General features: G+C 34.8%; 2 protein-coding genes across 3 annotated transcripts; one reads left to right on the forward strand and one right to left on the reverse strand.

Annotated features, from left to right (window-relative positions):
• The first annotated feature begins 1,340 nt into the window (after positions 1–1,340).
• LOC125864481 (uncharacterized) lies at positions 1,341–8,263 on the forward strand. The gene is made up of 2 exons (XM_049544503.1): positions 1,341–1,507; positions 7,946–8,263. The coding sequence occupies exons 1-2, from the start codon at positions 1,394–1,396 to the stop codon at positions 8,078–8,080; spliced, it is 249 nt and encodes an 82-aa protein (XP_049400460.1). The 5' UTR covers positions 1,341–1,393; the 3' UTR covers positions 8,081–8,263.
• Positions 8,264–8,474: 211 nt separating this feature from the next.
• LOC125864445 (desmethyl-deoxy-podophyllotoxin synthase-like) lies at positions 8,475–10,230 on the reverse strand. Of its 2 annotated transcripts, XM_049544454.1 has the most exons (3): positions 9,723–10,226; positions 9,325–9,590; positions 8,475–9,184 (listed from the first exon to the last, which is right to left on the reverse strand). In XM_049544454.1, the coding sequence occupies exons 1-3, from the start codon at positions 10,201–10,203 to the stop codon at positions 8,561–8,563; spliced, it is 1,371 nt and encodes a 456-aa protein (XP_049400411.1). In that variant the 5' UTR covers positions 10,204–10,226; the 3' UTR covers positions 8,475–8,560. The 2 variants fall into 2 exon arrangements, with proteins under 2 accessions (XP_049400411.1, XP_049400410.1); XM_049544453.1 differs by having other exon boundaries at positions 8,477–9,184; positions 9,325–10,230.
• Positions 10,231–25,990: the final 15,760 nt, after the last annotated feature.

Here is a 25,990-nt window from a genome sequence, read left to right on the forward strand (position 1 = left end):
GGAATCTAAAGGGTTCAAGTTGAATATGACCAAGACTAAATACTTGAAGTGCAAGTTCAGTGATATGATGTATGAGACTAACATGGAAGTAAGGCTTGATACACATGTCATCCGAAAGAGGGGTCGTTTCAAGTATCTGGGTTAGGGGAGTCAAATGGGCTGATTGAGTTGAAATAGAATTTGGGTTGGGTTCTGATCCGCCCAAGTTTACTTTGTGCTCAAATAGGTTGGGCTCAAATGGGCTTAAAAATGGGTTGGGTCTTGACCCGCCAAATTTGACCCGCTTAATCTCAATAATTTAAATATATTGTTATTTAAGTTTTATAACTGCAATTTGAATTTTAACTCAATAAAATTTAAAATAAAACGTTACAAATGAATAGATAAATTCTAAAAGATATAAAATAGATACTAATTCATACCTTCAATATAGGAACATACATTACTTCAATGCAAATAAAGAGTCTTAAAACAGATTGAAATTAGAGATAAATTGGGCTCAAATGAGGATTCTTGATTCTCTTAAAGTGGGTTAAGCCTTGAATGGATTGAGATTGAATCTAATTCAAATTATCTTGAGGCCAACCTTGAAAATTCTGAGCGGGTTGGGCGGGTTACCGACCTATAGTTGAGCTCATTTTTGACATCTCTAATTTGGGTCTATTATCAAGGGAAATAGGAAGATTGATGAGGATGTTACTCACCATATATAGGTGCATGATGGATGAAATGGAGGATCGTATCCAGAGTCTTGTGTGATAAAAAAGTGCCCTTAAACTTATAGTCAAGTTCTACAAACTGATGGTTAGACCAACTATGTTGTATGGAACAAAATGTTGGCCAGTCAAGAACTCTCACATTCAGAAAATGAAAGTGGTGAAGATGAGAATATTGTAATGGATGTATGGGTATACTAAAAGAGATACGATTAAAAATGAGAATATTCCAGACAAAGTGGGAGTGACTTCGGTTAACGACCAAATGCGGAAAGCAGGGTTGAGATGATTCAAGCATGTGATGAACAAATGCAAGAATGTCAATGCGAAGGTGTGAGAGGTTGATTATGAATATATATTCAGGATAGTCAAAGGTAGACTAAATAAGCTTGATAACAAGTAGAAAGTATTGGTGCATAATATTAAAATGAGATCTACTTGGAACCTAAGAAATATTTCAGAAAGTATATGGGATCTTTCCACATTAGTAACTTCTTTAAGTGCAAAATGTAAAAAGTAATTCATTTGGGGCTTCAGACATTTCAAAAATCTTAAGGGACCATTCTGTCGTGCCCAAATACTTTCTAAACACTTCCCATCGCTTCCATTACTTTCTTCTTCTTCTTCTTCTTCATCTTTCTACCCTCAATAGTTTCACTCAGAATCTGCGAAGAAGAATGGATCCCAGAATTGATAAACTGGTGAGAAGGACAACCATGGTGGCTACTGTTACTGCTTCTTATTTCCTTCTAACTGCAGATTATGGCACTGAACCAAGTGTTCTCGATCCGGTAAATCTCTAATTGCGTCCTTCAATGCCTTGTTGATGTTTTAATCTTCAATTTAACCTTTTTAGTTTTATGTTCGTCATTTTGTGTCTGAGTAGTTGTTTGTGAAATGTAATATTTGGTTTTTGAATGTAAAAAATTAGGTACGCTGGTGTGTAAGGTTTAGGACTTAAAGACTTTTAACAAATAATGGATTAATTTGGCTTGATACTGCAACAAAAACTACATACCCAGTGTAATCTTACGAGTGGGATCTGGGGAGGTATGATGTACATGTACACAAACCTAATCTCTACCTAGCAGAGATACAGAGGATATCAATTTTTGATAGAACGTCCACTTAAATAAAACATTTCAAAGAAGTTTGAAAAACAGAACACAGAAATGAAAACAGTAATAATAATGAAATAAAGCGAATCGGAGAGTAGTAGGGAACAATACTGACAACCAAATAATGCGATAACCCAAGCACAAAAAACACTGGTGATAACCAAAATTGAAGAACAAGAAACTATGAGAATAGTGTTAATGGTACTAGTAAGAAAGTAGGTACAAGTATGACCACCGAACCTATCAGTTTGGCTCGATACATAAAAAAGGCATAATACATAAATAGATACTTAAATTTGGCCTCGCAAGTAAACACTCCAACTTTGAGTATGCACAATTGCACATCTAGACACCTCAACTAGTCTCCATTATGTTAGTTGAACAGTCCAACTTATAAAATGATCATCCAGGCACCCCAAAATTTATGTGTTACCTCAGCGTCGGGTGTCAACAAGACATAGTAGGAACGAGTTGGAGCGTTTAGCTGTCACTTGAGACCAAGTTGAGATGTCTCGATGTGCACTTTCAAAGTTGAAGTCCTTACTTGCTATTTGAGGCTAAGTTTGAGTGTATGTTCATGTATTATGCCAAAAAATATTACATTCTGTGGAAATTGGAATTATCAACTGTTAATAATCACATGTCTTCCAATAAGGTGCCTCCGCGTACACCTAGTTTCCTGCTGGTGAAGAATTAATGAACATGTACAACCCAAATATGCACACATTAGCTTCCACAAATGACTTTTATATATAAAAAAAATTAGTTTTAAATAAATTTTTTTTTTTTGCAAAAAATTCTGAAAAAGTAGTAATAAATTAATAAAAATTGGAAAAATATCAAAAAAATATAAAATTAACACCGAAAATTCACTAATAAATATAGTAACCCCAAATCCAACAATTTTATAAATTTTAATTTTTAAAATGTGACGTAAAAAATAAGAAACCGTAAAAATAAATTATAAAAAAATGAATAAAAGTTGGAAGATATGAAAATGCTCGAAACCACACAAAATTGCATCCTTGTATGTGAAGGAATGACGTTGTTGATGAAGAAATTATAGATTTGTAAGGGCTTTTTTTTATTTTACCTTCTACAATTTTTGTAGAGAAAACTTGCTAGAATACCCAAACAACGTTTGTTATTTAATTTGTAGTAATAAATACTTATAACAATAACTTTGCATAAACATAAGCAACAAAATTTAAAGCATGTACTCAAAAACAACAATTAATAATATAAGCATAAATTAATGAATGTAAAAAACATACCAGGATCAACTAAAGAGATAAAGCAAAGAAGAAATATTTGGCCAAAAAAGCCAAAAGCAAATAGTATAAAATCATGTAAATTAGTTAACAAGTGTAGGGTAGTATATATTATTAAAGTATGATAGATGTGCATTATTAAAGTAGTATGGACAAGTGTAAAAATAGTAGATGTGCATTATTAATAATGATGACAAGTGTATGAATGGTAGGTGGTGTGCATTATTAATAGGACAAGTGTAAAAGTAGTAGGTATGCATTATTGTAAAGTAAGTGGTAGTGCAATAAGTGTATTATTGTACATTACTGTAGACATAGGATAAAAATTCCTTTCTATATAAAGGAATGTACATGTAACTTAATGGGCAGGCCTTGAAGCCTTCAATAAAACGAAGCAAGCTTTCTTAAAAACACTCTCTCAAATATTTAAATACTTAATAGATAATGGAGCAACCCTCAGATACCATGGATAAGCAAGAGGCAAAGGTATATTGTTCAAAAAATATGGAGAACTAATTTCATATATTCCTGAATATCATATATATGATTGAATAAATTTATGTTAGTTATTATGTATTAGAATTATTTGAATCATGATTTCTAGTTTATTAGCACACTGGAAACAGGGAGAAAACTTCTATACTATGCCATCCTAATGTTGAAACTGGTAGGCGAGGAAAGCCGTTTAGGGGAGTAAACAAAGTTGAGGCGCTGATAAGAAGGAAGTATTCGCTAAAGTACGATGCTAGTAGTGACAGGAGAACATGATAAACAGATAATCTAGTTCATAATGATTTAATATGAATTTAATCAATTATGAATATGATAGGAAGGAATAATTGAAAATAAAAAACCTGCATAAACAACGAACATGACTACATACATGCATAATGAAATGATAAAGAACTATGAAACTCTAATCTTATATATACTTAAAGATATAGAAATAATTGAATTAAGAAGAATAATATGGGAAAAAATATTTAATGATAACGGATCAAAAGATATATTAAACCAACAATGGTATGAAATAGACCTACATGATTTAGACCTCGAAAGAATAGAATGATATGATTTAGAAATAAATTCAGACTAAAATGAACTACGAATATTTACAATATTGGACAGAATCTATGGAAGATATAAAACTATTAGAACAATTAATGAAAGAAAATTTATATATGTACCTAAGAACCCAAGATATGTTATATCTAGAATATATCATAAATAATATTAAAGAGATATCAAGATTAAGACCCTTGAAAAAAGAATATTATAATAAAATTTTTAAGATAAATTCTTCATCTACCACACTACCAAAAATATGAATTCCTCAACTACTAACTCCGCACCCCCATGATATTCAGGAATATATGAAATTAGTTCTGCATATTTGTTGAACAATATACCTCATGATATCTGAAGTTTGTTCTATTATCTATTAAGTATGAATATCTTAAATATTTAAGAGTGTTTTTAGGAAATCGTTTTATTGAAGGCTTCAAGGCCTGCTCATTAAGTTACATGTACACTCCTTTAAATAGAAAGAAGTTTCTATCCTATGTCTACAGTAATGTACAATAATGCACGTACTATCCTACTTACTGCACAATAATGCACTACCACTTACTTTACAATAATGCATACCTACTTCTTTTACACTTGTCCTATTAATAATGCATACCACCTACCATTCATACACTTGTCATCATTATTAATAATGCACATCTACTACGTTTACACTTGTCCATACTACTTTAATAATGCACATCTATTATACTTTAATAATATATACTACCCTACACTTGTTGACTAATTTACATGATTTTATACTATTTGCTTTTGGCTTTTTTGGCCAAATATTTCTTCTTTGCTTTATCTCTTTAGTTGTCTTTATCTTCTTTTCCCCTTTTCTTCCTTGGCTCTTAAAGCATGTTAGAGTAGAAAATTGTAGTGGAGTGAGCCTGCTCTTGCCCTCTAAATTCCCTTTTCTTCTTAAAGTATGTTAGAGCAGAAAATTGTAGTGGAGTGAGCAAATAGGTTGGTTTACTCTGGAACATACTGTAGGAAATAGATAATTAGAATATTGTAGTAGCACAACAACAACTACGCCTCAATCCTAAGCAAGTCAGGGTGGATATATGAATTCTCACTGGTCATGTCGTTCCATTTAAGCTTATATCAGTCCTATATTATAGAAAATAAAAGGTACTGCAAGTTATCTATATTTTTTACTAGCAGGTAAATTTCTAACACGGCTAAAGAACTCCTAGAAAGCATAAAGACCTAATGGTAAACGTACTACTGTGACTAAAACTTTATTCCAACTAATTAGTACTACAAGTCAGGGAAAAGGGGCTTCTTAAACAAATATGATCTTAGGATGTAAGAGGACTTGCCCACGCAACCTGGAAGGGCTATTTTACCTGAGGTCACTATAAGTAGCCTGAGAAATGCATCAAAAGCTTGACAATTGCACTTGAGAAAAGACGGTACTATATGCATCTTACGACTTACTTTAACCAAACAAAGATATTCTAGGTGTTTTAATGGATTTTCTAGTTCAGAAAATTGAATTATACTTTTTAAAGAACTGAACCAGCAATTGCTGAAAATCTTTTAAAAGAAAAGCCTTATTACTCCGTCCTTTCTCATTCTATATTATCTGAACCTTCATTTTTGTTTCGATGGAGTTGTCCCCTATCAATCTCCAACAACCATATGCACCTTCGCACTTGTATCCACTACTCGGGTTATGCGAAGATGCATGAAACCCTGTTGGGAGAAGTGGAGCTTTACAGTTGGAAGTCTGTTTCGTATAAAGTGATTTTTAGTCCGTGCTGGGTAGTAGCTCTTGGTGTCCTAACATGCCCTGTGGAAATTGTATGTTTGGACGAATTAGTAAATACTTAAGGCCAACTAATTTCTTTCCCTTTGTGTCTTGTTTGTAAGAAACTAGCATAGCCTCTCTTCACATGCGCAGAAGGTAATGTTTGTGGCAGACTTGCTGCCAAACTTTGTGTTTGACCATTGGAGCTATAAAACTCCTGGGGGATTATAGTTGACTAAACATGATGTAGTCTGTATAATATCTCAACTTTATGTTGTTCTCGACACTCATTTCCAAGGTTTGAGATTTTCCTTATTGGTTCTTATAGAACCCACAAAAAATTTCATATTTTGTTTTTTGCTTGAACTGCTTGGCTGTTTAAATTGTAGAATAGAAGAGTCTTTGAGTTTTTTAACAGACTTCTTAATTCTATAGCTCATTCCATACGAAAGTGTTGGCTATGTTTAACATGCCCTGTTGGACTATCTGTATCCTTTCCAATAGTCCCAACTCCCATGCTTTACAGTTTTGGGTAATTAATACAGTGGAATCTTGTTCGCTACCCTAGTGAAGTCATTGTTAGACGTCAGGGAGATCCCCTTAGTTGTAATGTGGTTGATTGGTTTGTTAGGTTTCGAGGAAGCCTTTTAGACATCCTAATAAGACATCGAAAAAGACCATTTGAACCTCATTCAAAAGCAAAAGAAAAAGCAATGGATGTTGTGCATCACTTTGAGTTGCTGCTACTTTGGGAAATTTCTAGTACTTTTTTAGAAAAATGGAGAAGGGCCAAAACTACCCCTGAACTATCCAAAATGGAGCAAAAATACCCTCTGTTTGTTTATTGGCTGAAAACTACCCCTCCGTTTGTTTTTTTTGGCTCACAAATACCCCTCAGTTTAACGGAGTGCCACCAAGCACGTCACGTGGAAAAAATGCCACGTGGCCAGTCCACATCAGCATCCACCATGGAAAATCACCCAATTTAATACCCATCAGCCCGCCCAGTTTAACACCCGCACCAACCTTTTGTCAAATGTAAAACTAAGACCAGACCCCCTGTTCTACCAGTCCTAACAGACGGAATACAACAACACCAAAGGCACACCACCAAAGACGCACAATACAGAAAATACAGGGGGCACTCTTGATATTTGGGGAGAGAATTTCACGGGTTAAACACCAACAATAACCATAGTCCATTTTACAATTCCACAAGAACAACCCGGGCAACAACAACAAACTCATAGACCTCCACCCATTTCCTTTTCCAGTGATCAACAACAAGATCAGCCTTTCCATTTTTTTTTTCCAACACCACCAACAATACACTCACCCTTCGTTCCAATTTTCTCCATACACTTAAGAATACAAGTTCCACCAAATTTACACATCCCAGCAACTTGCATGAACACTCCTCACATACACAATTTTCTCACCTAAAACTACACACAACCTCAATACACTCAACACACAGAGTGAAATCCAAGAAAATTGGGGATTCACGCAGGGCAGGTTTTAAACGGGGCAGGCTGATGGGTATTAAATTGGATGATTTTCCATGGTGGATGCTGATGTGGACTGGCCACGTGGCAATTTTTTTTCCACGTGGCGTGCTTGATGGCACTCTGTTAAAGTGATGGGGCCTGGGACATCGAAAGCATAGGACCAAGAATGGCCATCATGCTTAAATTGGTGTTCAAGTATTTGGTGGAGGAACACTATAAAACAGCTCTTCTTCATGGTAATGGCGTCAATGAGCTCTCAGTTTAATCGATCTTCATCAGCTCCTGTCGCTCATTCCTTGGGACACATGAATCTGGAAATTTATAATACTAGCCTCATGTATTAGAAATTGTCATTTCCTGTAGTAAGAGTGAAGTGCTCTCTTTTTTCTGTCATAGTGTTAGTATCAAGTAACCTTTCAAGAATTTTCTTCATTCAATGCATATTAGTTAGCTTTACAATAAGCACTTCCTGATGGCGTTGTTTCTGCTTTTAAAATATCAGATTAAAAATGCAATACTGTCAGCAGAGCATTCTCTCAAAGAGTCTATCTTTGGACCAAAGAAGGGTGTTCAAGAACACGAGGCTGAGAAACCGCCCCCTAGCTCTTTGGAGAAACATCAAAAGTCTGGTGGCTAACTGGTTTTCCTCGTCCAATCATGCAGTTTGTAGGACTGCAGCTTAATCCAACATCTGGAACTCTTTTTTACTTCATTTTCTGAATGTTTTTTCTTCTAAAGGTGAATGTGAATATTTAGAATAGCTCTCCTTTAAGCTTGTTATTAATGTTGTAAATGCTATCTGGTACCAGAGCTTGTTTAATCTGATAGTTTTGCTAACCACATAGCAAGATTGGAAATATTAGTTGAAGTAGGCCTTTCATGAAGTTTCTGTAGAGAAACTAGAGGTATTTGGCAAAGAACATTAGGGAGAAACAGTAGGTAGTGATCACCCCTTTATTAATAAAATTTCCCAAATGAGATAAGCCCCTGAGTCCAAAGAAGGATCATAAAGTACTTATATTACAAATAGAAGATCGAAATAAATAAAATGCACGTACTAGTTATTATAGTGGTTCCTTCTTTTCCTAGAAAATGACTCAAATTGTTTATTTACGTTCTAATAATCACTCATATTCCCATAAGGAATTCCAATTACATGCAAGTTGGTTTTCTTCCTTACTGTTTCACCAAAAGCCTCTGTCATGTCAAGGTTGTTTGGTTCAATTCCATTTGGTAGTTTCCAATCAAAATGCAGCAGAAGCTGAGCAAGTGGAAGTTCGAGATTTGAAATTCCAAACAAAATTCCAGGACATGCTCTCCTTCCAGCACCAAATGGTATGAACTCAAAGTTATTCCCTTTGAAATCGAGTGTCGAATTCCGATGTCTTTCTGGTTCAAAGCATTCAGCATTCTCCCAGTATTTTGGATCTCTGCATATTGCCCATGCATTAACCATTAACCTTGTATTGGCCTGTATCTCGTATCCGCCAAGTTCACATCTTTGTCTAGCTACTCTTGGTACTAACAAAGGCACGGGCGCGTGCAATCTCAATGTTTCTTTGATAACCAATCTCAAGTAGTCCAGTTGCTGCACTTCAGACTCTGTGATCATACTTTTTCCTTTGAATGCTTGTCTCACTTCGGCCTGCGCCTGCTCCATTACCTGTGGATTCTTCATCAGTTCTGCCATTGCCCACTCTAAGGCTGTCGATGATGTGTCAGTCCCCGCAATAAATGTTTCCTGAGAATGCAATTAAAGTTATATCCCAGATGAGTTGATTGAGTAAATAGTTCTTTTACACTATCTGTATATAGAAGTTAAACTCAAGTCGAAAGCTTTCTAAAACATTAAAGTAAAAGTGAGATTATGTAAAAACATACCAAAATGACAGCTTTGATTGTGTCAGTTGTGATAGGAACTTCAAGGTCACCACTTTCTTGAACTCTCAATAGTACATCTACCAGATCTTCCTTGTGCATCTTGTCCTCACGATTGATTGCTAGTTTCCTTGCAGCTTTATGCTCTTGGAGAACGCTTTCTAAAATCTTGTCGATTTGGTGATGTATTTTCTCCATTGCAGCCTTTGCACCAGTTAGAGGATGGAGAAATTTGAGTGAAGGGAATGTGTCTGGCAAGTCAAATCCACCTGCCAGATCAACTATTTTCCTCAAGGTAGCGATAAATTCATCTTGATTCTCGAGTTTCCTACCAAATGCTGCTCTGGCAATTATGTTGTTTGTCAAAGTAAATATCATTTGACTTAGATTGATGGTAGTACCAGCAGGATTCAAGGAAATCGTCTTGATGAGATCCTTCACTTCCTCTTGTCTTAACGACTCAAATGACTGTACGCGTTTGACATTAAGTAGCTCTGCAACACATATTTTTCTAAGTTGCCTCCAATGATCACCATAAGGAGAGAATGTAATCTGAGTGCTATTGTATCCAATTATATCTGCAACAAGAATTTTCGGCCTATCTGCAAAAACAAGATCATGTGTTTTCATAACTTCTTTCGCTGCTTCAGCCGAGGATATAATAACAGTAGGAACTTCACCAAATCTTAGGTGCATAATCGGTCCATATTCATTAGCCATGTCTCTCAAAGTATGATGAGGGAGTGATCCCATTAACTGATGCAAGTTCCCGATAAGAGGAAGTTTTCGTGGACCGGGGGGTAAATTTGGCCCTTTTCCTCTCTTGGATTCTCTCATAAGCTTAATAGCTATGACTAGAAAGAGTAGAAAGCTAAGAAACATAGAGAATTGGGAGAATGGAAGCTCCATTTCAATGAGATTTAGTTATGTGAATACAACTTTGACAATGTTAATCTTTATAGAAAAGTTTCAAGAATTAAATAATATCTCAATTTCTTGTTCTCTAATGCAAGTTGTTACTGTAATCAGCATTGGAATTGTTACTGCAGAACTCTATTCCTTTATCTTGATGAGAGTATCAAATTGATCAATCATAGAGTTTTGGACTTTACCTCCTTAAATCTTAAACTATATATATCTTCATGTAACATTATTTCTATTTATATCAATCATGTATAATCTTAGTCATGCTTTTATAGACAGGATAGGGTACTTTTAACTGTGTCTGGATGAGTGTTGCAACATAGTAAGAGATGTGACATGTATTTACAATATACAACTATAGTTTCTATCAACTGTATTTTACATTTGTATTCTATCAAATATAAGTGGGAGATTTGTATCAAGCGAGAGATGGTGGAGATCTATGTTCTTCCTTTTCATACTCGGACTCTTTGTACGTTTGAACGAGGGAGAAATATAATATTGTATTAAAGAGTATACAAAACATATACAAATGTATAACTAGGATAAGATACAGTTGAATACATTGACACAAAATTTATAGCCAATATACACTCAAATACATTAATATTTAGTGAATACATAAGGAACAAATATACTTGATAATTATATTTGTTGATACATAGTTAATACACAAGGAACATATAGACTTGATAGTGATACAAATTTTATTCGTTGATACAACCTAATACAATTGTATTTGTTAATACACTTGATACAATTATATTTGTAATACAAATCAATTGTATTTGTTGATACAAATCAATTGTATTCGTTAATACAAATCAATTGTATTCGTGACCTAACCTCATACAACGATATAATACGTATTCATGCTCTCTCTCTCTCTCTCTCCCAAATATCGCATGTGTCTCTCCTCCCTCTCCCAATATCGTTCACCTCTTTGCTCCTTAGTCCTTATAATATGTAAGTATGAATCGTAACTAAGCAACCTATAACTATAGATTTATAGTTATGACCAAACTAAAGTCATTTTTGAAATTACATAGTAAGGCAAACATGTGATATGTATTTACTATACACAACTATAGTTTAAAAGAATTACAATTTATAGCTCTATTTAGAATTTTATAGCAAATTTCTATCTTCCTCGACTCTCCCCTCTCCTTCACTTTGTATCTCCAGTCCAATACAAGTTTCAGATTGCAAAAGAAGTTGTATCAATTGTATTTTGGCAACTGTATTTTGTATCATTTATAGTTGAGAGATTTGTATTATGCAAGAGATGGTGGAGCCCTCCCTTATTCGTCTTCTCCTCTTTTATCTCATAGTCAGACTCTCAACATGCCTGAACGAGGGAGAAATAAAATATTATATCAATTGTATTCTAAAAGAGTATACAAAATATGATATAGATGTATAACAAGGACAAATTACAATTAAATACATTGAATACAAATCTTTAGCCAGTTGCAAATACACTCAAATACATTAATATAGAGCGAATACACAAGAAACATATACACTTGATATAATTATATTTGCTTATACAATTGTATTAGTTAATACAGTTAATACTTAGTGAATACACAAGGAACATATACACCTGATATTTGGCGATACATATTGTATTCGTTGATGCCATTTGATATAAATGTATTCATTAATACAAATTGTATTTATTTATACACTTAATATAATTGTATTTATTGATACAAATCAAATGTATTCGTGATAACCAAATACCCCATATAGGACAGGAAATTACTGCACTATATAAGAGTATTTATGATAACCAAAGCTCAAAAACTTGTTTCTTTTGGTGTGGTATAGGTAGTACACTAAGCCATACATTATTATTTCGTCATCTTTATGTTTATCTTCATCCCGGTAAATTACAGACTCTAACTAGTTGTTGAACATCAACCTAAAATTACTCTAACATAAAATAATATTACTTGTCTTGAGCTAAAATAGCACAATTTTTTTTCTCAAAAAATTTCCATAGCATTAAAAATATTCACACGTAGCTTCTTTTTATTTATTTTTTTCGAAGTTCTAATGTGAAACTTTTATTCTCCCATAAGCACATCCTTTTATCTTGAGATAATTCCCTAAAATATATGTTATTGCCTTATACACAAAGGTGACAAAATCAAATCCAACCCGATCCAACCCATTTAGGTTTGGATTGGTTATTGATCTGACCATTTGTTAGCTCCACTCATTTCAACTCAACCTATTTCAACTCATTAAAAATTGGATTGATATGTAACCCAAAATGATTTTTGATAAATCTTGTCAAAATACTTTTTAAAAAAAATTATTTTATTTTATATGTTATATATAGTTATAATAAAGAAATATTTTTATTAGGTACTAAAAACTTATAAAATAACAAATATAGCTATTAAAACTTAGTAAAAACTGGACGGGTTGGATTATATATGACCCGTTATCGAACCAAAGCAATGAATGATGAAAGATTCTAATATTTGTTTGTTACCAATACTCCCTCCATTCCATATTAAGTTAATTTTTGAGGTGTTTCACACCCTTTAAGAAAAGTAGATTAAGACATAAATTGAACCTACTTTTCCATTTTTACCCTTATTAATTATTGTCAAATTTATGATTAAAATAACTAAATATTAATTAATCACTAATTCCAATACTAACGAATGAAGGGTAAAATTGGAAGAACACTCTAAAAGTAGTCTTGAAAACTGAAGAATTAAGTTAATTTTAAAAATGAAAAATGCCTTAAAAATTAACTTAATATGAAATGGAGAGAGTATTAGTTATCATATTACTCATACAAGCTACCAGCCAAACCATGTCAGCAAATACTAGTGAAGCATCACTAGTCATATTTTATTATTTGGAAGATGTGATAACATTAGACTATGTTCGATTTGCGTTCTCAAAAAAAAAAAAAAAACATATGTTCCATCAGTGGCTGTAGCAATAATTATCAGGGGAGGCCCATTACTACTAAAATAAAATAATTAAACATTGTCATATTGTAAAAACAAAAAGAATGAAGTAACAATATTAATATTTGATTTTAATAATTTGTCGGTGTTACACTTTTTATTCTATTTTAAATCAATTAGGGTTATTCAAAATCGATAATCTAAACCGAAAAAAGTTATTAGTTCATCGGTAATCGATTATTGGTTTAATGATTTTGATAAGGGTTTTGCTTTTTTTATAATCGGGTTATCGGTTCTTACTTGTTTGAGTTTTTTCTTAACAAGGTTAACCCGATAGTAAATTAATAAATTGTATTTATAGCATTCGGTTTATAAATTTCTTCACTTAGGATTTAGTTTCATATTTTTATTTCTGGCAATCTCAAACTTTCGGTTATTCTACAATGTGTTAATGTTGTTTTTGAGCAAGATACAATCTATCAACTCATGTCACCATGTTTCTAAGTGATTTTCAATCATTTATTTTTTGTATCGAATCTTAACGGTTAAACCGATAACCGATAAGATAATACCTTAATGATTCTTAACAGTTTAGCACGAGAAAGACGAAAAAAATAAGACATGAATTATAAAAAACTTATACGAAGAAACAAATAAACAAATAAAAAAAGGGGAAAAGGGTTCGAAATATATTCGAACTTTGATCGAAATTATTGTAACAATCTCAAACTTTGGGCAGGACTTATACCTTCCTGCACTATTTAATAGTGCATTTTAAAGATATATAGGTGCTCACATGGATATCATAAATATTGCATCATTATAAATAGTAATTTGTTCAGCTGAACACTTATATATCTTTAAATACACTATTAAATAGTGCATGAGGGTAATAGGTCATGTCCAAAGTTTAAGATTGTTACAATAATTTCGGTCAAATTTCAAACATATTTCAGACATTTTTTACTCCATAAAAATGCCACGACCCAGACCGTCGTAATTGACACCCACACTAACCCTTCGGTAGGAGAACCGATACTACAACCCAACTAAGATACCTTAACCAAGATACTACGCATTTAAAGATACGGAAGCAGGTTTAAATGAAGAAATTATATAGAGTTCCCATAAACTCCAAAAGTTTAAATAAACTAGCCAAACTACTGCGGAAGAACAACCCCTAGAACCTGAAAATCATTGTACCAAAACATCTAAAGTGCAACAAGTCTAAGAAAAGAGGGTGCAACCCCGAAACTAAACAAACACCCTAAACAAATAGTTTGAGTCCGAAAAGAGTGGACTTAAACAAGAGAGATTCATGGCAGCTTGAAAGAACTGGATCACCCTTCAATCCGGTCACGCTCAATAGTCACCTAACTGAGGTCTGTCAATAGCCGCCTTAAGATGTCATGTACTCAATAAAGAAGAAGCAAGTGCAGTATCAGTACACAACCACAGTGTACTAGTAGAATCACACGGCTATTCCAGTAAGCGAAATATATATAAGCAGTCACAACAAAGTAAAACACACATATACAAAATATATATATATATACACAATGATTATCATTTCAGGAGCAATGCACGATTCCACATTCCCAATAACAAGTAGATATAACAAATCAATGGTTCTCTCATGGAACCCAATTCAATGGTCCTCTCATGGAACCCATACCCAAACTGTTAGTGTACCGGAACGTGGTACCCTATCCCAATTAGTGTGCTGAATGTGACACCCGATCCCATATGTGCGCTGAAACGTGGCACCCGATCCAAGTTAGTGTGTCATAACGTGACACCCGATTCAATATATATGTCGGTACATGACATCCGATCCTAATTAGTGTGTCAGAACGTGACACACGATCCATTTAACAAGCCACAATCACAATCACAATCACAATGTACATTCTCATAATCATACAATCAAGTGTTGATTCATGGAATACATTCATTCGTTCATACTCAATACATTAGGTGTGATCAATACTCTTCATTCACATACATACATGGATTACAATAAAGCAATTACTAACATACATCACGCAAAACATGAAATCACAACCATCTACTTCGAACAAAGCTTGAATCCCCTAAGAAACTTGATTCTTCCCTTTCCAAATTCTTTCCCCTTGTTCTTGGTCTGCAAACAATCAATATAACGTGAGGATCAATAAACAAGACCTAATTACCCAGATCATAATCAATAATATCAACCCTAGGTCGAACCCTTGATCCCCATACCCAGATTAGGGTTTTTTCCACCATAATTCCCAGATCAAAACCCTCCTCCATCGATAATTACCCAAGAAACTAAATTCTACGGATCGAAAAATGGATTCGGGGAGTAAAAACCCTACCTTTGGTGCTAGAAGAGGTGGAAAACCTTTAAGAAGTATCCCTGGGTCGTTCCTTAGCTCTCAAGATCGAATGTTGCAGAATAATAACGTTTTTGGGGTTTATTTTTTACTTAAATCGCGACTGACCCGCTATGGCGGCCACAATCCCGCCACAACGACTCCACCCTTGTAACGACCGGGTTCGTCATTATAGAGAAGCCAGCTGGGGAAAATTTGGAGCCGAAAAACTTTTTTCGTAATATTTGGATTTTTCCAACCTAGTCCAGATTTAGACGAAATCAGAGTCTTTAAGGTGTAGGGAAATCTGGTAACAATCAGGGGAGTTAATTATGATTTTGATTACATGAGTAGTTAGATAACTCGTTAAGGAATCCGTACGACTTTACATTGAATTCGGACGAGTAGAACTCCCGAAATCGATCTTAGCGTGAAGGGTATTTTCTAAGCGTCGTGGGTTAGAGGTGTGTTCTGAAATAGGGATTTTGGAATTCTTTAAATAACTCCCTGGTTCGTGCAAGCCGCCTTGGTGGGGGTTTTGGCCGCTCTGGCGGGGCCGCTAAAACGCGATAAGGGCCGCTATGGCGGGTTCGACGCGACTTAAGGTTGTAAATAAACCCCTAAACGACCTCATTCTGCACTTTTCTATTTTTAGAGCTAAAGAACGAACCCCAGGCGACTCCTAACAGTTTTCCACCATTCTTGAGGCTAATGGTAAGCTTTTCACTCTCCGAATCCATTCTTCGATCCGTAGAACGTAATAGAATGGACAATTAATGATGGGGGAGGGTTTTGATCTAGATTCTATGGTGAAAACAACCCTATTTTGGATACTTGGGATCATGGGTATGATATAGGGTTGTTAGAATTGTTAGTAATACGGGTAATTAGTGATTGTTTATTGATTTTCGTATTATATTGATTGTTTGTAGACCAAGAACAAGCGGAACGAATCCAAAAAGGGAAGGATCAAGTTTCTTAGGGTTTCAAGCTTGTTTCGAGGTAGGTGATGGTTGTGATTCTATGATTGTATGATGTATGTTTGTTCTTGCTTCATTATGATACATGTATGTATATGAATGTTTCATTATTGATCACACTTGTTATAATGAGGTAGATGAATGATGGTTGCCATGAAATCATGACTTAATTGTATGATCTTGAGGATATACTTGTGATTATGATTGTGGTGTGTTGAATGGATCAGGTGTTGCGTTCCGACACACTAACTTGGATCGATTGCCACGTTTCGGCATAATTATGGGATTGGTTGCCACATTTCGGCATAAACATTAGATCGGGTACCACGTTCTGGTATGCTAACTGTTTGAGTTTGGGTTCCATGAGAGGACCAATGTCGTATCATAATTGTGCTTGTTGTTCGTAAATGTTGATGATATTGTATATGTTCGATATATGCATGTTATTATATTGTTGTTTGACTTATGTATGTTACACTTAGTGGGATAGACGCATGATCCTACTAGTACACTGTGGTTGTGTACTGATACTGCACTTGCTCTTATTTTTATTGAGTACAGGGCATCTTCAAGCGGCTACTGACAGACCTCGCTTAGGAGATCAGTGATCATTCGAATTCAAGGGTGAGCCAAATCTTCCGGCTTCCATGGGTTCTCTTTCGTCTATGTCCACCATTTTCGGAATTAGACTATGTTCTAGTTAGTTGATTAGTTCATTAGATTGGGGTTGCATCCCTTTTTGTTTAGACTTGTTGAATTTTAGATGTTTTGGTACATTGACTTTCAGGTTCTAGGCATTACCTCCGCAATGTTAGTTTATTATTGTTAGACTTTTGTTAGAGTTTATGGGAACTCTATTTATCTCCTTAGTATTTAACTTGCTTCCGTAACTTAAATGTCTTAGTTTTGGTTTAGTTGCTTGGTTTGGGTTGTAATAGTGGTTCTCCCACCGGAGAATTAGTGTGGGTGCCAATCACGATGGTTTGGGTCATGACAGCCCTGGCGGGAATAATTCCGCCTTGGCGGCTTGCACGGAACCAGAGAGTTAAATTAAGAGTTCCAAACCCCAATTTCACAACACACCTTCATCCCATGACACTGAGAAAATACCCGTTCACGCTAATATCAGTTTCTGGAGTTCTACTCGCCCGAATTCTATTCTGTAAAGTCGTACGGGTTCCTTAACATATTAGCTATATAATCATGTGATCAAATTCATAATTAGATCTCTCATTCGTTACCAGATTTACCTAGACCTCACTAATTCTGATTTCGTCCAAATCTGGACTAAGTTAGGAAATTCCAAGTTACTACCAAAAAAATTTATGGCCCCAATTCTTTCTCCATTGGCTCTTCCCTAATGACGGAATCGGGTCATTACAATAGATACTAATTTACTCATCACTCGTCCCCGAGTGATCAACTAGGAAAGACTGGCTAAAGTAAGGGTAGAGTAGTACCTGAATCGCTGAACAACTGGGGATACTTGTCCCGCATGTCCTTAGCTTCCAAACATTGCGATCAAGAATTTCAACCGGTTCTTCCTCATACAAAAGGTCTTGTTTAACAAACTGAGTCTCACTTTATGATGTAACCTTCATCCCCAAACCAACCAATTGATTACCTACACATCCTCCCATATAATGCCTCAATGAAGTCATTTCAATACTCGAGGGATAATTATTATTGTATGTAGACTTAACTAACAACAAAAGTGATTCCTAGCAACCACCAAAGTTGATCGTACCCATGTCCGCAACGTGTTATCAATTACCTCGACACAATCATCACGATGAATTCTTTCTCACATAAGTATGATATAATTCTAAATCGATACTCGCTACAATTAGAAGTGAACCTGAATCAGCCAACACACACTCATAATACCCAAACAATCATAGTCTTTATCAACATCTCCATCTCATAGCATAAATTTCCATAAGCTTAAGTTATAAAACTTTGATCTTTAAACATCAGATACTCATCGAATGATATGTCAAAGCATACAAACCTTTTAACCACATTATCGAATGCTAGATTTAGCAATTATGATTGTAGATTACCATTGAGAACAGTAGAATTGGACCTAATGATCCCCACATTCAACCACACACAATCAATACACGACCTCGACGACTAGACAAATATTAAGATTGTCGGACAACCATGATTACGCAGGGTAGCTCTTCTATGAATTCTCATAAGCAAGTGGTACATGTAGAAGCACTGAAATACTTTAACAACTCCAAGACGACACCAAATATGTCCTCTAAAATAACCAAATCTTCCCAATCATCTCACTCAACCAAGAGAACATCGCAGGATCAGTACACCTGATCCACCACTAGGGATCCACCCATAAAAGTGAAAACACACGTGAGCATAGCTAGTGAGACATACTCACCACCGTGTACAAAAAGAAATAGATGGTCACATAAGAATTTTACGGAATAAATATTGAATAACACCAAAGGTTTTCCTCTGAAAAGTCGATACCAGTCATTTCCATTCAGTTGACTCCGCATATTTTTCACATCATTCCACTGACGTCCACACTCAAAATACTAACAATCATCATGAACACTCCAGCCATTTGCCTTACTCTAAACCAACACTTTTAAATGAAAACATTTCTTAGATAATTTAATACTCAAAGTAATAAACTTTACGACTTAAACCAGGTGTAAGCCCTTTCAAAGGTTCAATACCTGATGCAATTGATCATTTATCGTCTTACAATTTCATACCTTGACAAAATATATCACCACGAATGGAGACTTACAATAAAAAAAATTTGAATTGTAAATTCAACTGTATAACACAATACCATTATCTATCAACATTAGCTTGTACCTTAAAGATTTTTATGAATTCGTGGATCTTCGCTTATCATTCATCGTCTCTCCATCGATCTTTTAATATCTTTCACTATAAATTCAATCGTACTCATTACTAAACTCAAGCAAAAACAAAAGCGCTTATCATCACACTCGAGCTAATGTCTGCACACTCCTTTCTCAAGTCTTTTCCAATACTTTTTAACCATTCTGATGGACCCGTGACACTATTATCATAGCCACAACAAAACAAATACAATCACACATCTCTGAACCCAATTATCTACCTCTCTGAAGATATCTCTTTAGCTTTTGCAATCAAATAAAATATTCTTGCTCTCGCCTCTCTCTAATGGATGTACTACATCCCACTATTTTTTCTTCATTATGACTCTAGCTCTTTCAAATTCTATTCGAGTGGTGTCCCACCATCTCTTAAAACTTTCCATACAACCACGTTACTCACTAAAGGTTAGGAACCCACAACCTTAGATACTCACGAGTCGAAATTACTACATAAACTTCGCTTAACCACAATCTTATTATATAGTTGCATCCCATCACAAACTCTTATTACCATTATGCTCGGTCAGATCGGACCATCACTACAAAGTCAACCTTTTCATCAACACGACGCCTTAAACTCAAGTAAACTCATCAAATTCAAAGGACTAACCCAATTTTTATACGCACTTACTTACTAAAATCTTCAATTTCCTTCACTCAAGTATACTCAATCGAACTTTCTTTATCCATAAACTTGTCATTCCGGTATCAATCCACCCATTTATGGCTTAAGATAAAATCACTAGTCCTCATACTACCATCCTTCTTCTTAACGAACAAGATAGGAGCACCCCACAGGGAAACACTAGGAAGGATGAAACCTTTTTCATGAAGCTTCTGGATTTGAGCCTTAAGCTCTCTCAATTCAACCGGAGCCATGCGATAAGAAGGAATGGGGATGGGGCGAGTGTCAGGTTCCAAGTCAATGCAAAATATATATCTCTATCTGGAGGCATACCAGACAAATCAGTAGGAAACACTTCTCTAAATTTTGAAACCACATGAATAGACTAAATAGAGGGAGACTCAACCTCAACATCTCGAATATGATCAAAATAAGCCAAACAACCTTGCCCCACCAGTTTCCTAGCCCACACAAAAGATATGATCTTAGCTGGCTTAGGCTTGTACACCTCTTCCCACTATAACCTTTCCCTACCCGGGATCTCTAGAGTTACCAACTTAGTATTACAATTAAGCCCGGTATAATAGGGGTACAACCAAGTCATGCCTAAGATTATATCAAGTCAGTCATATTCCGCATAACCAAATCTACCCAAGTCTACAAATCTATAAACACACAGGACAAACACGATACACATGGGTGACTATGACAGACTCTCCAACTGGGGCAAAAACATGGATGGGGCATCAAGTACATCACAAACCGCATCAAATCCCAAGGAAAACTAAACTGACACATATAAACAAGTAGAACCCGGAACCAAAAAAATAGTATCCATCCGGTCACATATAAGAATAGTACATGTGATCACTGTATCTGACGTATCAACCTCGGTCTTGCCCGGAAAGTCATAAAACTGAGCCTTGTCATCTCGACGGGCAACCTCTTTGCCTGGCTACATTGCTCCTCTACTTGTATTACCATTTCCCTGGCCACCATGGCCTTGCTGATTTCCTCCTCATATGCCCAGGTTCTCCACAATTTTAACGCACTTAATAACTTAACCAAGTAAGCATTATTGCTATTGTAGTAGTCGTATCATGACTCTCTTTGATATACAATCAATCCAAGAATTCATAGTATAGCTTCTAACCTCAATTGATATAACTTAATTTCATCATTTGCTAAACAACCCATACATGTTATGACAACAATACTAAATGCATTTTCCAAAGTAATGGTGTTCATTATATAGCCGTCCCTTACCAAATTTTCTTGAATGTTGTCACCTATAAACTTGAATTTGTTCCTCACTGTTTGAATAAACCAAGATGTCATCAATAAATACTATAACAAAAGAATCAAGACATGGTTTGAACACACCATTCATCAACTCACGGAAGTTGCAGGCGCATTTTCTAACCCAAACGACATAACTAGAAACTCATAGTGCCCATAATGGGTCCTAAATGCCGTTTTTGGTATATCCTCAGGCCTAATCTTTAACTGATGATAGCGAAACCTTAGACCAATCTTAGAGAAAATTAATGCACCCTGCAACTGGTAGAAAGATCATCTATCTGAGGCAGCGAATATTTGTTCCAAATGGCGACCCTATTCAACTATCGGTAGTCTATACACATCCTCTATTCGTAGTGATGGTCTTACCACTTTTGTTGCTCTAGTTTGAACCATAGAGTGAATGAGGAAAGATACCAATTTGTATCACCCAGATACCAATTGGATTCAAGTCATAACACGAAGGAGTATAAAGAACTGAGTTTTTCCTAAAGTCTTATAGCCTCTCGAAGAAAACTATGGACGTTTTCATATCGTTCTGCAAGACTCTACTAGACTTGTTTTGGTACAATGAGAACAACGAACCTAGGGCTCTAATAAAAACTTTGTCACAACCCAGACCGTCGTGATTGACACTCACACTAACCCTTCGGTGGGAGAACCGGTACTATAACCCAACTAAGAAGCCTTAACCAAGATACTACACATTTAAAGATACGGAAGCAAGTTTAAATGCAAAAATTATATAGAGTTCCCATAAACTCCAAAGGTTTAAATAAACTAGCCTAACTACTGTGGAAGAACAACCCCTAGAACCTGAAAGTCATTGTACCAAAACATCTAAAGTGCAACAAGTCTAAGAAAAGGGGGCGCAACCCAGAAACTAAACAAACACCCTAAACAAATAGTCTGAGTCTGAAAAGAGTGGACTTAAACAAAAGAGATCCATGGCAACCTGAAAGAACTGGATCACCCTTCAATCCGGTCACGCTCAATAGTCACCTAACTGAGGTTTGTCAATAGCTGCCTAAAGATGCCTTGTACTCAACAAAGAACAAGCAAGTGCAGTATTAGTACACAACCACAGTGTACTGGTAGGATCACACGGCTATTCCAGTAAGCAAAAAATATTTAAGCAGTCAGAACAAAGTAAAACACGCATATACATAATATATATGCACAACGATCATCATTTCAGGAGCAATGCGCGATTCCACATTCTCAATAACAAGTAGATATAACAAATCAATGGTTCTTCCATGGAACCCAATTCAATGGTCCTCTCATGAAACCCATACCCAAACTGTTAGTGTAACGAAACGTGGTACCCGATCCCAATTAGTGTGTCGAACGTGACACTCGATCTCATATATGCACCGAAACGTGGCACCCGATCCAAGTTAGTGTGTCGGAATGTGACACCTGATCCAATATATATGTCGGTATGTGACATCCGATCCCAGTTAGTGTGTCAGAACGTGACACACAATCCGTTCAACAAGCCATAATCACAATCACAATGTACATTCTCATAATCATACAATCAAGTGTTATTCATGACATACAATTATTCGTTTATACTCAATTACATTAGGTGTGATCAATAGGCTACATTCACATACATACATGCATTACAATGAAGCAATTACTAACATACATCACGCAAAATATGAAATCAAAATCATCACCTACTTCGAACAAAGCTTGAATCCCCTAAGAAACTTATTTCTTCACTTTCTGGATTCTTTTCACTTGTTTTTGGTCTACAAACAATTAATATAATGCGAGGATCAATAAACAAGACCTAATTATCCGGATCATAATCAATAATATCAACTCTAGGTCGAACCCTTGATTCCCATACCTAGATTAAGGATTTTTACACCATAATTCCCAGAACAAAACCCTCCCCCATCGATAATTACCCAAGAAACTGAGTTCTACAAATCAAAATGGATTCGGGGAGTAAAAACCTTACCTTTGGTGCTGGAAGAGGTGGAAAACCTTTAAGAAGTATCATTGGGTCTTTCCTTAGCTCTCAAGATCGAATGTTCAAGAATAATAACGTATTTAGGGTTTATTTTTTACTTAAATCACGACTGACCCACTATGGCGGCCACAATCCCGCCACAGCGGCCCCTTATTGGCGGGAAAAATATTGCCCTGGCGGCTTGCATGGAACCAGAGCGGCCCCATTTCACAACACACCTTCATCTCATGACACTCAGAAAATACCCGTTTATGCTAAGATCAGTTCAGTAGTTCTACTCGCCCGAATATGATTTCGTAAAGTCATACGAGTTTCTTAACATCTTAGCTAGTACGGGTTCCTTAACGTCTTAGTTATCTACTCATGTGATCAAATTCATAATTAGATCTCTCATTTAGTACCAGATTTTCGTAGACCTCACTGACTCTGATTTCGTCCAAATCTAAACTAGGCTAGAAAATTCCAAGTTACTACCAAAAAGTTTTCTGGCCCCAATTCTTTCCCCATTAGCTTTTCCCTAACGAGGGAATCATGTCGTTACAGAAAAGTAATAATTTCTCTTAACCACTCCATCGCACATGACATAAGATCTGAAGTTTGCCGTTGTTGGGATAACAAGAGAGTTTGGTCCTTTTTACAAAAAATAGTGGTGGTGAGAGCACCCATAACACCTTTGACTTTATAGCCTAATTGGAAACTTTTAGATTTCCCTCCTAAATTATTTTTAATAAAATGACATTTGACTATTTACACTGCAATAACATTCGTTTGCATTGACTAAACAAAATTATTTTATAATTCTTAAAAATTAGCTATTACAATTATTTAATAAATATTCAAATATGAAAAATGTTTTAATTATTCAATTATTTGGAAATGGAGGGAGTAATTAATTAAGTTTTGTATGATTTTTCATTTCTTTTTTTAAAAAAAACATGATTTTAAGATCTAACGATTCTTTCTTTAATTTAAATTTACATTTTAGAATTCTTTAAAATATAATGTTTCGCTAAATTCCAATGCGGGACCAAGGGACAGACAATATAGTGTTTGATCATGTACGATGCAATACCATTCATTTGCCATAATTATTTGGAAAAATCACACCATATACACATTTAAGAGACAATATTGCGGGTTTTAAACATAGACTTAAAAAATTCTTACCTGTAACAGTTTAATTACGGGTTATAACATATCAATTAAATTTAACTTTATTTAAAAATCAATAATATTTTACTTTTTTAACTTTATTTTTAAAAAAAATTATAGTATTAATAATTTAATTATATTGATTGCAGTTCCTTTTTTAAAATCAGTAATTATCAATTACACAATTTTAGGGATTTATATCGATTACAGTTCCATGTTTACCGTTACACGCCAAACCACCCATTCACGTTAATCCCACCACCCCACTACCCCACCTTCAGAAATCAAATTGTCATCTCTCTCAATCATACTCCATTCCGTTTCTCATTGTATACATGTCGAAGAAACCTGTTCTAACGCCTCGAAAGAGTCCTCGACTAGTTGAAGCAACTTCTACGGACGAAGTACATGCTCCAACATTCAACATATTGACTCAAACTCCTCCGCCAAAAATAATGAAATTCCATCAAAGGGTGGTTCTTCGAAGAATCAGATTACTCAAAAGGAGAAAATCAAGAAAAGAAAAGAAAACGGTAAGTCCTGCAATTCAAATGGGAAAAAAGAGGAAGGTGAAAATTGTAGAGACCCATTCTGATTCAAATTCGGATTTTGTAAGTGAGATAAAAAAAACAAAAAAAGAAACAAATATCGAAATTGGTCAATCTTCAAAACCATCAACAAGAAGAACAACAACGAAGGAGGACTCAGAAATCTCAATATCCAAAAAGGCAAAAAAGTGATTAGGATAAGTATTGTATTTAATTTATTTTCAAATTATTCAAATTAATATTTTCTTTTGTTAAAAATATTATGTTATGCTTAATGTTGGTACGAAACTTATATTGTTGTGAAACTTGTACGAAATGTGAGTAATATTTGTATGAATCTGACTTTAATATATGATTTATGAATATTGTATGAAATATGATTTAATATTGGTATGCAACTGGTATGAAATTGGTTTGATAGCAATAGCTCAATTAGTTGATTTTAGTGCAGTTTGTTAAATTACTCTTTTTTATATGGGTTATGTCTAATATTGCTATGAAATTGGTATTTTTCATAATAGGAAGGTTTCTTTTTCAATTTCTCCATTAATGTATTTCAATTTTTAACATTGGTATAAAATTGATATAAATTGATATTAAAAGTTGTTTTGAAAATTATTTTGATTGTAGTTGGATAAATTTTTGAAAGTAGCTTGTTAAATGCCAAAGTGCACATGAATCTAGTATGATGTTTCAATAATATTGGTGTGAATTTTTTTTCAAATATGGTATGATGTATTACTAAAATTTATGTATATGAATGTGGAATGGAACATGAATAATATTGGTATGAACTTAATTTTATATATAGTTTATGAATGTTGATATGAAATTGATTTATTAATTTTGGTATAAAGTATGTTATATAATTAAATTATAACTACTTATAAACTGAAGTTGGTGTTGGAATGAAACATGAATAATATTGGTATGAAGTATGTTTTAATTTAGTATA

This window comes from Solanum stenotomum, chromosome 5 (assembly GCF_019186545.1).
Source record: "Solanum stenotomum isolate F172 chromosome 5, ASM1918654v1, whole genome shotgun sequence".
In the NCBI taxonomy this organism is placed as follows: domain Eukaryota; kingdom Viridiplantae; phylum Streptophyta; class Magnoliopsida; order Solanales; family Solanaceae; genus Solanum; species Solanum stenotomum.